This window comes from Cyprinodon variegatus, unplaced genomic scaffold (genome assembly GCF_000732505.1).
Source record: "Cyprinodon variegatus isolate N-32 unplaced genomic scaffold, C_variegatus-1.0 Scaffold2, whole genome shotgun sequence".
In the NCBI taxonomy this organism is placed as follows: domain Eukaryota; kingdom Metazoa; phylum Chordata; class Actinopteri; order Cyprinodontiformes; family Cyprinodontidae; genus Cyprinodon; species Cyprinodon variegatus.
Window position 1 is genome coordinate 354,278 of NW_015150455.1, and position 16,877 is coordinate 371,154.

Genomic DNA, 16,877 nt, shown 5'->3' on the forward strand with positions numbered 1-16,877 from the left:
TAACAGATCAAGATAAATAAGCTGCATCCACTTATGATTTTTTTGTTCATGTCATTCCTCCATGTATTTCCTTATGGATCTCATTCAGCCAGCTAAGGGACTAGTTGCTAGTTTTTTTTTACCTGTGGGCGTAAGGGTGATGTAATGTTGCATGATGGTCCCTTAATGTAACTTTTGTGTCACATGTCAACAGTTCATATGGGTGTATTAGCAGTAGGAATTGTGTCACTGAGGGTGCATGCATGTTTTCTCTGACCATGTGTCCATTCTGAGCATTACACACGTACGTAGTTGTCCTTTGGTGGACGGACAGCGATATTGTCCTCAGAGCATCACGTGCTGTGGAATATGCTGGCTGCCTTTGTTGTCTCTGCCTGTTCTGCTTTTCTGGCACTTTCATACAATGGTGTACTTGAACACTGCAGTGTTATTAAGCCCTTCAAACTACTACAGTTTGAATTCAAACTCTCGGGAAAGACTAACATCCTAATGTAGGACACATGGCACAAGATACAGCATCAAAGAAAAACAGTAAGAACGGAGAGTGACAACAAAGCAAAGGTAACAATGCAGCCTACAATCTATGTGTGCTTTTCCCTTGAAAACTGGACATGATATAATGTGATAGGCTTATATTTTTGAAGCATTGCTGTGTTTGTTGGTTATAGGTAGTCAGTGTGTTACCTGCTATGTACATCTGTCACAGTTTGACAAAGCTCCTCACATGGGAGAGTTAAGCTGACAGCTTTAAATGTAAAGTCAAGCTGGTCAGATCTAGAGCAATGTTTTTGCATCATCTGAGAAAATTCAAAAAGAATTTGTTGCTTAGCCAGACTATTTCTGTTTTTGCACCTTTTCCCTTTTCTTTGACACTTAAAAAATAATAAACAATATCCAAAGTAGGATGTGCTGCATTTACAGGTCTTGAATTCAACAGGTGGAAGGTAGCAATACAGCGTGAATGTTGAAGAGAAAATAGCAATATGTTGACAGTATTTTTCTAGAAAAAGAGATTATCTGTGTACACCAAAGAAGATAAACAGATAGGTAATGGTCACACATAGTGAGAGACCCCTAATGGGCTCAGCGTCTTGACATATTCCTTAGAATGTCTTTTAGTGACCTATTAGGACCATAGTGATATACAGTGATATTTTCTGATATATACAGTGATATTGATCCAAAACATTTCCAAATCATTTTTACATACTGCACTAGAGTTAATAGAGTTATAATGGTTTACCTAACAGTTTGAGATAATTAAAATTATTATTAGAAAAAGTAAAAAAAATGTTTTGTTTTTCTAAGAAATAAAAAGATATACGCCCCTTCCTGGACAATCTGGGCCAATAACCAACAGTCAACTAGAATTTTAGCAGTAATGGCATTGTGTTCATACTTTCTATATTGCCATATCAACCTCTTTTTGGTAATACTTAAGATGGACATTTTGCAATTTGCACCTATGCAAAGTCTTGCATCAGTAATATTGATTTTTTTAACACAGTCACATTTAGAATATCCATGATACAGCTTTCTATTCTGTTGGTACTAACTTTAAATTGGAATTTACCCCTATGTCATCATTGCAAAACAAGTGAACTGGTCATTGGAATCTTGGGTGTCTACAGAGGGACACGAGAGACCTACAGTGGGAAAGATGGGACAGATTACATTTACAAAGGTTTTACAGCCAATTGGATTTGGAAATATGACCACAACAGCAATGCTACTACATGTCACTTTCCAAACACTGGAGCAAACCAACAATTCTTAAATGGAGATCACAGTAGAGTTTATAGGAACCGTTTTCAACTGAAGTTGGTTTATATAGTTGAGTTTTATGAAGACATTTCAGCTTGTTTCTGTCAGGTTTACTCTATGAGCACAATTTCATTATTCTCTGCTAGGAATGTACTGACTATCAGTAACTAGTTCTTACTATATCATCAGACACAATATAGTACAGAGAGAGACATCAGAAAAAAGTACTGTTCAAGTTTGATTATGGATGGGATTACTGTGGGTTCTCTCCGGGTACCCCGGCTCCCTCCCACAGTCCAAAAACATGACAGTTAGATTTATTGGCTTCTCTAAATTCTCCTCAGGTGTGAGTGTTTGTGAATGGTTGTTTGTCTCTGTGTTGCCTTGCGCTTTACTGGCGACCTGCCCAGGGTGTACCCCGCCTTTCGCCTGTAGACAGCTGGAGATAGGCACCAGCATCCCTCGCGACCCCAGCAGGGATAAAACGTCACGGAAAATGGATGGTTTGAAGTTTGATTATAATATCAAGACAGTTAGATGGGTTTCTCTCCAGAAGAATTAAACCACTTTTGTGATTTTTTTTCTACTTGTATTATTAAGATGTAACCAGGTTATTTATATAGTAGAAATATTCTAATTTCAGATTAAAAGAATAAATGAAAACAGTTGCTGTCTGCTATTTTATTTTTGTTTGCCTCCAATCCTTTTCTAGGCAATGTCCCAATCAACAGATACCTCCCAGTGTGGTGGAGTAGTGGTTGAATTTGAATCTGATGACATCAGGGATTCAAGAACTACAAAAGCAAAGAATATACCAGGTGACGTCCAGTTTAAACCCAGGAAAATTTTCTAATGCATGCAATTTGTATTGATTAGTTATATTTACATACATTTCATTCTAAGGTTCAGCTCTTATCTACCTCAAAGGTCCAAAGTTTCTCATCTATGTGAGTGGAGCATTGTCGATGTGGGTAAGAGACATTTCTGAAGAAAGATATTAGCAGAAGAACAGAGAAGACAGCAGAAAATCTAATACTTTCAGTATACAATGTGTGCTGTCATACACACTGTAATGGCACTCATGTGTTTTGCGGTTAACAGGGTGACCGTATGTGGCACTTTGCAATATCTGTGTTCCTCATTGAGTTGTATGGCCACAACCTGCTGTTGACTGCGGTGTTTGGATTGGTGCTGGCAGGGTCGGTGTTGTTGCTCGGGGCTTTAATTGGAGACTGGGTTGATCGCAATCCACGGAATAAAGGTATGCATGACTATTTCACACCTCAAGACATTTCTGAAGGTAACATAGGTAGAACAGTTGAGATAGTAATCAGATCAATGTAAACATGGAGTGAGAAAACTGATGATGTTGTGTTTCACCAAGGTTGTGGATTCCATTAATATATTCCTTTATTTCATCCCAGTAGGATTTAAGTAGAATGTTAGCATGAATCAGTTACTCCACCTGCATTTCCTTTTAAAGGCCTTATCTGTCATGAATGAAAGGCTGAATATTTTTTTCTTCCCATTTTCTGTTTCAGTTGCACATGCATCTCTTTTTCTGCAGAACACCTCAGTGACTGTATGTAGTATAGTGCTCATGTTGGTGTTCTTGTATAAGGAACGGATAGAACAAATCTGGGATGGATGGTTTACTGTAAGTCGACACTTAATATTATCTATATGGCAATAATCACTTTAATTTGATACAATGAATCTATTTAATGAATGATTGATAGGATTTGCAACATAAAAAGTGTTTTTATTTTGTCTTTGCTGTGCCCCTGTGTCCTCTACTTCTGAGCTTGTGGCTACTCTGTACTGTCATAGTAACATGTTGCATCGCAAAACTCACACAAGGTGGTTTGTTATACGGTGGTGATCATCCTGGCAGATGTGGCAAACCTTGCAAGCACAGCGCTGACCATTGCCATCCAGAGGGACTGGATAGTGGTTATTACAGGCTACAATCGAGGCCACCTGGCTGGTGAGAACATATAGTCTGACAGTTAGTTTGTACTCAAGGTCTTGGGTTAATAAGCTGCTGAGAGTCCATGTGTGGGTAAGCTTTTATCTCTGTGTGTTTGATCCCAACAATAGGAATGAATGCAACCATGAGGAGGATAGATCAGGTGTCCAACATCCTGGCCCCACTGGCAGTAGGGCAGGTCATGACCTTGGCCTCTAACGTTGTTGGCTGTGGCTTCATCCTGGCATGGAACCTCTTTTCACTCATTGTGGAGTTCTTCTTCTTGTCAAGAGTTTATCGTATTGTTCCTGCTCTCTCAGTCAAACCTCCAACCGTTGTGGGTGATCAGGACTACCTGGAAAGGACAGAAAGGAGAGGTTTGCAAGGTACAATTTATTTACTGAGGATTTTTTTTTTACAGACTTTCATAGTGTTCCAAGATCTTCACATAAGTACATAGATTTTGCACAAGAAAATATTATGAATATAATGTATCATATTATGGAGGCCTGGTTAGGGGAGATACTGGCATCTTATGAAAGAGTTCGCACTGGCTTTCAGGGTCGTGTCTTTAGGCAAGACACTTCACTCGCATAGGCTACTGATGGTGGTCAGAGGACTTGATGGTGTCAGAGTACGGCAGCCTCTGTTCTGTCAGTGAGCCCCAGGGCAACTGTGGCTACAATGTAACTTGCCATCATCATTGTGTGAGTGAATGACTGAATATATTGTAATGCGCTTTGAAAAAAAAAAAAAGCGCTTTGGTCAAGTCTCTTGAACCACTCTCATTGTATCTGTGGATTTCATTGCATGTTTGATTTGCTTCTCTGCTGCCACAACAGGGAGTTAAATAAATGTCCTTTAATAAGTTCCTTCAGTATCTACTGGGATATTGAGGAAGGAATTGAAACAGTTAAATAAGGTGTGCTTGAACAAAGGTCCACCCAGAGCCCTAAAGATCAGGGTCTGGAGACACTGGCCTAAAAGCAGGATATGCCCCAAATAATCATCCAGTTTTTAAAAACAGACTCCCAAAACATGCTACAGTTTTTAAGGTGTGACGCTGACAGGAAATAAAGCCAAATGCACCAATAAGTAATTGGTAAAGTTTTGAGTTTTTTATCTAAAACATGAAATCCAACATTTATGGTCACCATAAAGTTAATAGCTTAAATATTTGTCAGAAAAATCGATTAAATACATGTGAACAGAGTTGAAAGGCTGCAGATATAAAATGATAGGCCTTTACAGCTGATGAACTAAAATATTGTTCTTATTCTTTCTCATCAGGGGAAGGAAATCATGAACAACCTGAAACTCTGGTAGAGAGTAACTACAGCTCCAGGATATGCCTCAAAGGAATCACCAATTTTCCACAGTGTTTTCAAAGGTTTCGATGCCTGTTGAGCACATGTAAGGATGGCTGGAGAGCATATTATCGACAACCCGTCTTCCTGGCTGGAATGGGTTTGGCTTTCCTCTACACTACCGTTCTGGGTTTTGACTGCATCACTACTGGCTATGCCTACACTCAGGGCATAAGCGGCTCACTCCTAAGTCTACTAATGGGCGTCTCAGCTATCACAGGGCTGATGGGTACTGTATTGTTCACAAGGCTCAGGAAGTCAGTTGGCCTCATAAATACAGGCATCATCTCCAGCTGCCTCCACCTGGGTTGCTTGTTGCTCTGTGTGTGCTCTGTGTTTGCTCCTGGCAGCCCTATGGATCTTAGTTTGCTGATGCCCTACTTTAGCTCTGGTTCCTATGCTGAGCCTGGAGGGATGGCAAACATAAGGCAAAAACACACCTATCCTCTGACTGGAGGGAACAATCAGCCTTTACTTCCTGATCGCTCCTCAATTCACTGGACCAACAACACCGTCCTGTTTGACAACGACCCTTCTGGAACAGCGCCTGACTCTTATGTTTCCATCATTCTGCTATTCCTGGGTGTTATAACTGCACGTATTGGTGAGTTTTGGTACATTAAGATGTTGTGAACATTGCTAAGAAGAAATATTTTGCAATACAATTAGACTATCTAAAGTTTAATAAATTCAAAAATAATTATGAAGACTAAGAAAACAAAATTTTAAGATCTGAAAATATTAAAAAACTGATATCCAACACATCCGATTCAAATTCTTCAATAATTCTTCTAATGTAAGACGCATCGCCACAAACATGGCTTTGTGTCAGATGTAAGGTTAGCCCCCATTATATCTGAGCTGAAAAATTAAACCAGTAGAATTTTGGGGTCTTTTTGATTTCCAAACCTTAACCTAGCAGTAATCATGGTGATTCTTTTTTTATAGCACAACACAAAGTTGTGCATGATTGTGAGGTCAAAGGTTAGAAGCTTGAAAGTTAAATTGTGTAAGAAATCTGTAATATGTAATCTGAAATATGTGAAATTCATTAGAATTCCACACCCTTTACTTTGAAACCCAAGAATAAAATGTTTTCTACAAGCTGCCTTAAATAGTCACATAATTAGAGCAGTGTCAACATGAGTGTATGCCTATGGTGGCCAAGCAGTGCAAAGACTGCGTTAACACAAAATAAATTTAAAAGATGCAGAGAAAAATGGCTACAAAGGAGCAAAGCTGCAATCACAGAAAACATAGAATAGTGAATTGACAACACACTGCAAACACAAAACTACCTGCCACTACATAAACAATGCTAATCCACAAAATATCCGCCAAAGGAAAATGCTGTGAGTAGCAACAGCTACAAGTAAAAAAATAAAAAAGCTAACTAGTAGCTGACTTGTTCCAGATCATTAGTTGGAGAAGAAGATCATGAACTCAAATGGGATTAGAACCTTAGAAAAGACATAAACTTGATGCTCAGAAAGGTTAAGTGTTCAAAAAGAATTCAATATAAAACTTACATTTTCTTTCTTCTCCCCTGACATCTTCTGAATGTCATCCCATTTTTGTTTTTTCTAAGGGTCTGGTCCATAGATATTAATTCAGAGCAATGTCCATGTTCTGGTCCTATATGAGTTCATAGTCATCACTCCCTAGTGGTCTGGAGCTCTTTATGTAGCTCCAGTTTGCATCTTTTCTTAACTTGCAGTTGTTTTACTACTTGTGGCATTTTTCCTTTGTATGTGTTTTGTGTGTTATCACCATTTATGTATTTGTAGCATGTTGCAAGGGGCAGGTGCAATGCATTTTGTTTGGGGTTGACAGGCAGAAACCAAAATGCAGTGATGGGTGCCTCAAAACTGATGGGCACTAAAATTAGTCCAGGGTAAAATTAACACTAATCTTGCAATGGCAAAAGAGAAATTAAGGAAAAATATGACTTTCCAAATACATCACTGAAGACTGAATAGATTTTTATAAGGGCCTTGTTAATACATGTTTAAACATATTTATGCTGTCTAACATACATACGAATATTTATGATTCTGCAGAATATACAATTTTAATCAGAAAAGGAGTTGGCTGTTATCTCTTATTAGATGATTCCTAAATGAATGCAGGGACTCAAAACATTAATTTCTCTTCAATAATACACCAAAAATAACTATGAAAAAAGATTAAATCTGTATTTGTCATTTTAAATGGAAGAATGCTGATGTGATAGTTTAATACCTGAATTTCTGATGTCATTTTAAGCTTAATTACTGGTAATCGGTAAAGGCCAAATAAGATAGGAATTTTTACCTGAGTGGACCACTGCTGTCATTTTTTGTTTTAGATATAGTTAATTGCCTCCACTTAGGTACAGTAAATCAGCTGTTGGGAGTGACTAATAACTTTAAAGGGGTGGCCATGGCCTGTGATTGCATATTTTATCCTTTGCAGCATTTTTTGCATGTGTTTGTTTTTATGTGTTATTCTTATTTTTGTGTTTCCTAATCTCATGTTGTGTATGTATACAGGACCTTTTGAATTTGCCGCTAAATTACTTACAAAGGGCTTGCCACCATATGATCTCCTCTGCCACCATATGATCCAGTCTTTGCTATGTTGCTAAAAGGTCCGAAACAGGGAACAACTACAGAGACAGAGTAATGGTTACAGTTTCATTAAACATAAAATAACTGGTGTGGCAAAATGAAGTCTGGGTTTCAATTAGGGTGACTCAGAATTGGGGAGGAGAGGTAAATGAGTTTCACAAACAGTTTAACAGGGATTGATCTTATCTACTTAAGGGATTGGATTTACCGCTAAGATCTGGAGATGAATTCCAAAAGAAAATAGGTCTTACACTAGGAGCTAGCTTCCTAGAGTATGCTTTACAGGGAAAATTCTGCAAAGAAAGACATATTCTTTTACCTCAGGAGTAGACAAGGGTAGGAGGCATTTTTCTGTCTGCACACCTTTTCTTCTGCGCCAACAAACGCTGAAGGGCAGCCATTGTGTTGTCCCAGAACCCTTGGCAACGAAGCAGATGAATTCTAATGGAAGGGAGGAAAGACTATCAATATCCAAGAGTGGCCTTATAAAGAGATAAGCCTGAACCTGTTAAGATGTAGGAAATATCTGCATACACCACCCAGTAAAGGTGTTGACTCCAGTACATAGGATTGTCTATGCAAAGGCAGTGGAGAGCATCTTGAGTTCCTGGTTTAGTCATTACTATTGAACGTTTTCTAATGGTGTCTTGAATGCTGTCTTTGCTACTCTCCCTGATGGATGCAGATGGTTTGGTGATGATTTTGGTAGTGTGGAGAGGCTCGATGATTAATGAAATGAGTGGTAAAGGGTAGCAATTTTTTACGTTTACTGGTAAACTGGTTTAGCCCACCGAGGGTACCATCTTTCATAGATGCAAAGAAGACTATACCCAAGACTATATGTGGCCAATGGTGGAGAAGGATTAGTGGTAGACCCAGGAATATGAGCTGGTTCGAAAAATGCCCTTTTTCTGTTCCTTTTCCTCAAATGTCCATTTATATGGCAATGGCTAAAAATTAGCTAATCTAAATCATTGTGTTCATTAATAAGAGGTAGATAATCTTTAATATTTTCATTGATTTTGTAAAAAATACACTCTTAGGTGCACCACAGTTCCAGCCGAGGGCAATTAGTGCAGAACTCAAAAGAGAAAACAACAATGGTACTTTGACCTTGCCTTAATTTCCATATTCCTTGGTATAGTGTCTCATGGTCAATCTATTGACGAAAACATTTAAAATTCATCAAAAATTTGTAAAAAGTTATTATTATTTTATTATTAAAAAGTTATTATTCCAAATCTAGGGTGATCTGAAACAGGGCCTCTACTCTGCTAGTGAACCTAGCACATAGGAAAACTTGGACACAGCACTGGGAAAAGACATGGTTTAATGATTAAAAATGAGTGCCCACTGTAAAAGACAACGTCTGCATTTCCCACCATCATCTGAGAAGTTTTCCAGTTGGTGGGGTGACATTGCAGTAGCTTGCAGGCTGAGTAGAAGGGAGTTGCTCAAATGAGACATTGGCTCCTTCTGGTAGATTAATATTCTTTGTGGCATTGTTTGGAGAAATGTTTTTAAAACAGGGGTTCAAAGCTTGATTTGTAGCTGCTTGTATGTCTTAGAGAGAATAGCGTCATGATTTTGGATAAGAGTTGCTCAGTCGAAGAATATTCTCCTGAGAGCTTCTAATGGGTGATTTTGCCTGGCAGAAATAGCTCCCAGGATACAATAAAAGAAAGTTAAGAAGTGTAGTGGTACAGAATAATGAAATGCAAAATTGTAATTCAGGTCCAAATAGAAACAGTGCCTTAGAAGGCCAGGGCCTCTGGAATGAATAGATACTGTAGGTATGCAGGATCTTGAAGATAGTTTACTGAATTGCTTACCTGTGATACTGGACATAATCTTTAGGTGGTGGTCAGCGGTTTGTGAGGTGGAGGGTTGTCATAGCGAAGGTAAGAGTCTTGATTCTTGGTTCTTTCACAGAGGGCAGGTGGAATTTAAGATACCTGCTGCTGTAACACTGGGGCAGTGAGAAAAAGGATTGGTTTCCAGACTGGAGCTTTGACAACAGAGATCAATAAGAACAAGGTAAGGTTCACAGGAGGAGGGATGTTGTTCATGAAGAAAATCAGCATAAACACGAGAGTTACTTTAGGCACACAAAGAGGTCATTACAGGCTCAAAGAGTGGCTTGATATTTACCATGAAAGGTTAACACCAAGGCAACAAGGGATGGGAAACTGCTCTTCATAGACAGCTCTGATTAGGCCAGTAATGTGCTGCAGCTGTGAGAGGACCGCACCTGCAAATAATAAGACCCCACCAACAGCAGTCTCCAAAACACCCTCAAGTGGAAAACCTGCGGAACTAAAACAGACAACACAAAACCCTATTCCCTGACATACCAATTCTAGATTTTTCAATGTTTGTATTTTCAGTGTTGACTTTTTATTGTCTGACATTTCATTTGAAGTGTTTCAATATTTGTCTTTTCAGTGTATGAAATTTTTAATTGTTTGAATTTCTTCTGTTTATTTTTTCAATGTTCTATTCTATTATTCTTGTGAATGCAAGTTGTCACTCTTTAGCTCCATGCATACTAAGCTGGGATCCGTTTCACAAAGCAGGTTTACAGAAAACTCTAAGTTTTCTAAACCTGAAAGAAGGGAAACTATGACTTTTCCTCTGTTTCAGTCACCGTAGTAGCATTCACCCCAGAGCTAGCCTGGTTGGTAGCAGATTTTCTTCAGTAAACTCAGATTTTCCTTAGTCTCCGCTCTAGTCACAGCCAATCATGTTGTTTTATTTCCTAATTTAGTACAATTTTTGTCATAGTTCTGTACATAAAATATATATATATCGTTGACTAGGTTTGTTACATTAGACACATTAGGTTTTAAAAGCAAACATTGCATGTCCGTTTGACGAGGACCTTATTAAACAATGATCGGCACTATTTCAAAGAGAATTAAATATTTATAGGGAGAGGATTCTACAACTCAGTTGAAAGGGCATGAGATTACTTGTTTTTGGTTTGTTTACTATGAGTGAGATGCGGATAATTTTATTTTTATGTAGTTATATTTACAGTACATGAAGAAGTACTGAAATTATTTCCAGATTACACATAAATATATTCATTCATTTTTCAGGGGGGAAAAAGAATTACTTTTGGATTAGGATTACAACCTACTAGGCCTACTGACACAGTCTTAAGCCATTCTATGGGATTAATAGCTGCTTATAACAACCATTTATTGAGATGATAACATCCGAAGCGCGGCTGCAAACAGCCACTTACTATTTTCTGGGTAAAAAAAACAACGATGGAATCAACATGAGGAGGGACCCATTATGATACACAGGTTCTACATATTAGAACTTTTTTAGACTTCATTTTCACCTGCTGCCATAAGATTACACCTAAATAGGCACATTGATCTACTACCATTCAAGAAATAATCCTATAAATTTATCACGGTCGCAACAGACTATGGCAGTTTTATTGTACTAGTTTTACTGAATATGTAGTCCTGATATCTAAAAAAAAATTTTTTTTCTTTGTCTAAATGACAATTTTAAATAAAATGACATTCGCCACATCTAGAATAAACATTCTGGATGTCTATAAATTAATTTCGGATCTCCATATTCCTAATATTACTGGACAGCAATTATTTTAACTATGAAAATATGGATTTCAAATATCATAAATACGTATTCAGTCATGCTGATAAATGTCAAAACAGACACTTAAAATGTATAACAATTTCGAGATTTATAAAACTTATTTCTTACTAGTATGATTTTGTATTTTTTACTTTCTATGATTCAGTTTCTGCTACAAAAATAAAAGTTAGAAAATATATTATTACTGTTCAGTCTAGGAGTGTGATTTTTATCAGGAAGAATCTTATTTTAGTGATCTACAAATGGAGCAACAGAGAGAAAAGTTATTTTAACAAATGTAGAAAGGGCCTGACATAGCACCAATTCATATAAACTTATGCATCAAATCAAGCAACAATCTTCTCCTTCGCCATCATTCTCTCCTTTGTAGCTGTTGCGGTATTTCTCGGTCTTTTAAACACATTGTCCTTTTTTATTTTTTCGTTTCTGCATCAAAATCTCTAGTTTTTGTGGGGTGAAATAGGTACTTCCTGTTGCCTGTTGTCATGGTGACTCGTCGAATCAGTGCTCCACTGATAATGGCTTTTGATACTTGTTACGCACGTCTTAAACTCTGAAGTTTTGACTTGGAGTTGATTAAACTAATTCATAGCAGCCATTGTGAAACCAGAAAACTCAGAGTTTCTGACCTTAGGCTAGGTCAGTTTAGAGTTGGGGATTTGAATCTGAGTTTGTTAAACCTGCTTCGTGAAAAGGACCCCTGAACACATCTATTGTACAGTAAAATGTTTCACTATCAGCATCTTCCAGTAGGAATACTATTCTCCTCAGCAAAAGCAAAGCTTGGTTGGTTTGAGAAAAAGTGGGAGGTTAATACAAGACAGCAATTGAAGAAAAAAACTGAGAAAAGCTTCACTGACTTGAGTTTGGTTTGAGATTCCAACAAGTCAATGATCTTAAATATACAGCTGGGGCTACAAAAATAGTTAAGAATTATTTTAAAGCATTTGCGAGAATAATGTAAATTCCAGACCTGATTTTAATTAAGAAAAATTGGACTTCCATTCACAGAACCTATTCATTTAATTTGACAGAGCTTGACATATTTTGCAAAGATGTTGGAGAATTGTACCCTCTATAAGTGAAAAGCTGATACAGAGATAACTCAAAAGACTTCCACTGCAAAAAAGGTTGCATATAGCATCAACTCAAAAAGGTCTGTTAAAAAGTACATGTATATTCTTATATGCAAAGAATCTGCATAATTTTCCCTCCACATGCTTTTGTATTTTATCTGAGACACTGCGTTGTACTGATGCATTCCATACTGTGCAAGGAAAAAAAGTTTTTTTATAGGATTGTAATGTTAGAAAACAGAAGATACAATTGAGGGTATGGTTGAGGATCAACAATAAATGTATCTGTGCTTTCAGGTTTGTGGTGCTTTGACCTGACTGTGACCCAGCTTTTGCAGGAGACCATCTGTGAGTCAGAACGAGGAGTAGTAAATGGGGTGCAGAGCTCTATGAATTACCTAATGGACCTGCTTCACTTCATCATGGTGATTTCTGCTCCACAACCTCAACACTTTGGCATCCTTGTTATCATTTCTGTTATATTCATCAGTACTGGGCACAGTATGTATTTTGTGTATGCACATAGAGCCAAGAGAAAACACCACCTCGAAAGATAAAAAGAAAACACAGCTTATGTATGAGCGCTGAATCCTATCTGCACCTGGGAAATGAATGCCTCCCTCCTGATCCGTTACTGCAACACTCTGCTCCTGACTTGGCCATTCACTTTAGCACTACAGACTTGATTTTCAGTGTGCAACAGAAGCAACAACAACCTATGTGAACAACAGGAGACAAGTTATGGGATATTCTCCACAACCTAAGATGTCTGCAATAAATAATGCAGTAATGCATCTAAAAAATGTGTGCAAAATGACATACAGGAGGACACCAAACTAATGACTAAGGCATTGGTGTATTTGTGCAAACATTGCAGAGTTGCCGCAGCTGTAAGACTTTCAGGCATGTCTGCTACCTTATATGGCTTTATAGATGGAGGAGGGGAACGGTGATGTTTTATGGCCCTCAGTTAGTGGAACAGAATGAGGAAAACCACTTAAAACCACTTCTTATGAATAGAAGGAAGGGAAAGGTACTCTGACAAGTGGCATTGATGTTACTGATCCGTCCACTTGGAAATATTCCAGGATGTCCGAAAAGGAACATAAAGGGAACTGGTTGTTAGATTGTTTTATTAAAGAATAAAAAGGAAGCCTCCCCTTTTAGTGGACATAGTGAATGGACAAAAGCATTTCCTTCACCTGGTTTGTTTCTCTGTGGATGAATCAAGCAAACATTGTTGCTCTTTTTCATATTTGTCCACATTACAACCAGATATGACACAAATCAGTATGTAATTAGAATATGGAAAAAATAACAAAATATACTTTTTTATTTTCCTTCATTTATAATTAAATATCTGAAAAGTGTGGATTGCAGTTGTAGTGAAATCTCTGGATTACCTTTTTTTTTTTTTTTTTAGATAAAACTTATGCTACAGTCACAGCTGAAAATCTTTTGTGTATTTTATATCAGTTTTGCACTCAAAGAACCTGGAATTTATATTTTCATTTTTGCAAAACTTTGTCACACTAGACAGACACAATCTATAAACATTTCTTTTGGTCTTACCATTGATTCTTTCCTGAATATAAGTCTGAAATGTGGAACATTCTTGAGAAGTTTAAAGCCCTATATATTGTTTTCTAACCAATCACTGCTTTAAATTTCTCCACGTGTTCCTGAGCTAAATGTTCGATTCTTTTGCCATTATGTGATTTCTTCATCTATGTTCCCCAACAACATTCTCACATGGGTTTCTAATTTTGTGACAACTTAAGACAATAGTTGGGATTTATTTGGGGGTATCACAGTTTTACAGGGTCTGAATATAAATGCATTCCACTATTTTCAGATATTATTATTTAGTTTGTTAAAAAAACATCAATTATTTTCTTTTTAAATTTATGATCATTCACTATTTTTAACTGCCAATGATATAAGATCATAAATACATTAAAACTTGTGGTGGTAATTTGACAAACTGTAGAAAATGTAAAGGAATACTATCACACAAATATAGAGCTTTGTGAATGTAGATAGGTTTAATGTTTCCTTAATTACTACCCTTGTTTTTTTTTATTTTTACGGCACTAGTGGCTCGTTTTTATGGACAGTAGGCTGACAGGAAAGGGGGTATGAGAGAGTGGGAGAGACATGCAGGAAAGGACCACAGGTCGACCCGCGTCAAGGACTAAGGGCTCCATACATGGGTTGTGTGCACTAACCACTGCGCCACCAAAGCACGCCCCATTACTGCCCTAGTTAAGAGTGAGATTGAAAGCTTTGTGGAAAGCAAAGAGTAAACCAACCCTAAAATATGTGGGTAGTTATAACAGCAGTAAATTATCACTGCTATTGTAGTTCTGTTTTAATTTTTGCTTCATTGTTTTGTAGTTCTGATGAACTCAACTGTTACCTCAGCAAGAAACAAGAATGCATTATAAAATGTTCTCTCATCTACTTAATGTTTTCATATTTTCCTTATGTAGAGTAGACCTATCAACCATGTTTAATTCATCAGTTAAACAAGTATCATATCTCACTATATTGTATATTTTCCCTGTGCAATTTCTGTATGTTGTCCTTACCTTAAAGCCTCAGTAATAATAAAGATGACTTAAGACTACTGTATATTTGACTCAAATGAAGGTATGCAAGGTAAATTTTTTGTTGATTAAGATGTTGACTTTGACCATCCCCCCCATCAAGCAAACCACAAACCTTTGACAGAGACCATCATGGAAAAGCACAAATACAAGAAAAAAAATCTAAAGGTAGAGGTTCACTCTGTAACCGATGGGTTGCTGATTCCAAACCCCTTGATCTATCTGCCTCTGGCGTTGTGTCCTTGGGAAAAATGCTTGGCTTCACTATCAAGCCTTGGTAGTTAGAGCAGGGGCAGACCTGCTATACAGGTAAGATAGGAAACCACATGGGGACCCTTACCCTTTGAAATAAAATAATAATTTTTACTGTACAAACAATGAAATGAAACATTGCAAAATTCCTAACAGACTTCTGCTCCTTTAATGTACTAAAATGGACTAATCCATCTTATCACATAAATTAAAATATCGTGAAATGCAGTGTGGCACTGGAACAAGCAGTCGAAGACTAAGAAGGAAGAATACGAAACAGAGCTGAAAAGTGTGAGATTAAATAACACAAAAATGAATTTGTAAAAAAAATGGCAACATTATTTAAAAGACAGAAACTGGCCAGATAGCCAGAGTTTTTTTTTTTCTAATAAGCAACATCAGGGTCATCATGAGGAACAGAGAGCAGAGGGAATTTCACCTGAGTAACAGTTAAACGTTTATAGAGAACTTTTGAAGTTCGTAGAGAACTTCAACTTTTTTTGACTCAAAATAATTTACAGCAAAGAGTATATGGCTCAAAAACATTTTGAACTTTATATATTATTTATATCAAATCAATGCAGTAATAGCTTTTTTTCCCCCAGAAGAGCGATAGAAGGATATTTCAAAATATCAAAAAATATCAAAACTTCAAAAATATGCATATTTGTTACTGAAAGCTGTGGGTTTGTGTCTCTGATTCATTAGCTGTGGAGTGCAGATAAGGAATTACAGACACATTTCGTAAACTATCTGGTTTAAAGTTTTGCTCTATGAAAATTGTAGCAGCTCCACAGCATCTTTCACACTCAGGGCTGAGTGGGACATTAGGGCAGACTTAAAGGTTTGCCTGGTGCCCTAATATGGTTAAGTGTGCCACTTGCTCAGGGGGTCCGCTGGTGCCAATGTATGGCATCCCCTTAGGCAGCTGTGGCTACAATAAAGATCACCACCATCAATATACGCAAACAGGAATGCTAGAGACATTAAGAGATTAACTCCTTTATTAGATTAGAGCTGCTGCTGCAGGAGTCAGTTTAGATGATTATAGCATCCAATCTGAATCCCTTCTAAGCAGCTTCCTGTGGAGATCATCTAGAGACCCTGGAACTGACTTGGAACTAGCTGGAAGGTACTTACTTAATGTCAGTTCTAGTCTGAGAACACCTTGTGATGCACAAGAATAAACTGGACAGTATTACTGAGAAGAGGTTTCCTACAGTTTTTTCTTAGACCATTCAACCCTTTAACTGCAAATTACCATAAATCTGAATAAAATGAAATGCAATACTGGACATGGAGTAAGAATAGCTTTTAGTTAGGAAATTGTTGGTGTTTAAGCAGCAACTTGTCAGGTAAGTCAAAAGATGAGTATATATAAACTCTAAGGGCCTGATCTTCATGCAAATAAGAAACACAACCTCCCCCAAAATATTGGTAAACTAGCTGCATGTTTTGATCTGCAAAGATGCATTTGCAACTGATAAGACGCGGACACTAGTTCGATTTGCTCCAACTGAATAAACTTGTTGCATGTGCTACAAGCTACAACCAGCTTTAAAAGGAAGATACAGTTAAAAGCGATGGAGATA

The 16,877-nt window shown here is 37.4% G+C and overlaps 1 protein-coding gene across 1 annotated transcript; it reads left to right on the forward strand.

The window, feature by feature from the left end:
- Positions 1 to 429: 429 nt before the first annotated feature.
- LOC107081072 (solute carrier family 40 member 1-like) lies at positions 430 to 13,693 on the forward strand. Its single transcript, XM_015369314.1, has 9 exons — positions 430 to 561; positions 2,477 to 2,582; positions 2,668 to 2,735; positions 2,866 to 3,025; positions 3,306 to 3,421; positions 3,625 to 3,751; positions 3,865 to 4,119; positions 5,024 to 5,704; positions 12,722 to 13,693. Exons 2-9 carry the CDS (start codon positions 2,480 to 2,482, stop codon positions 12,979 to 12,981), a joined length of 1,770 nt encoding a protein of 589 aa, XP_015224800.1. The 5' UTR covers positions 430 to 561; positions 2,477 to 2,479; the 3' UTR covers positions 12,982 to 13,693.
- Positions 13,694 to 16,877: the final 3,184 nt, after the last annotated feature.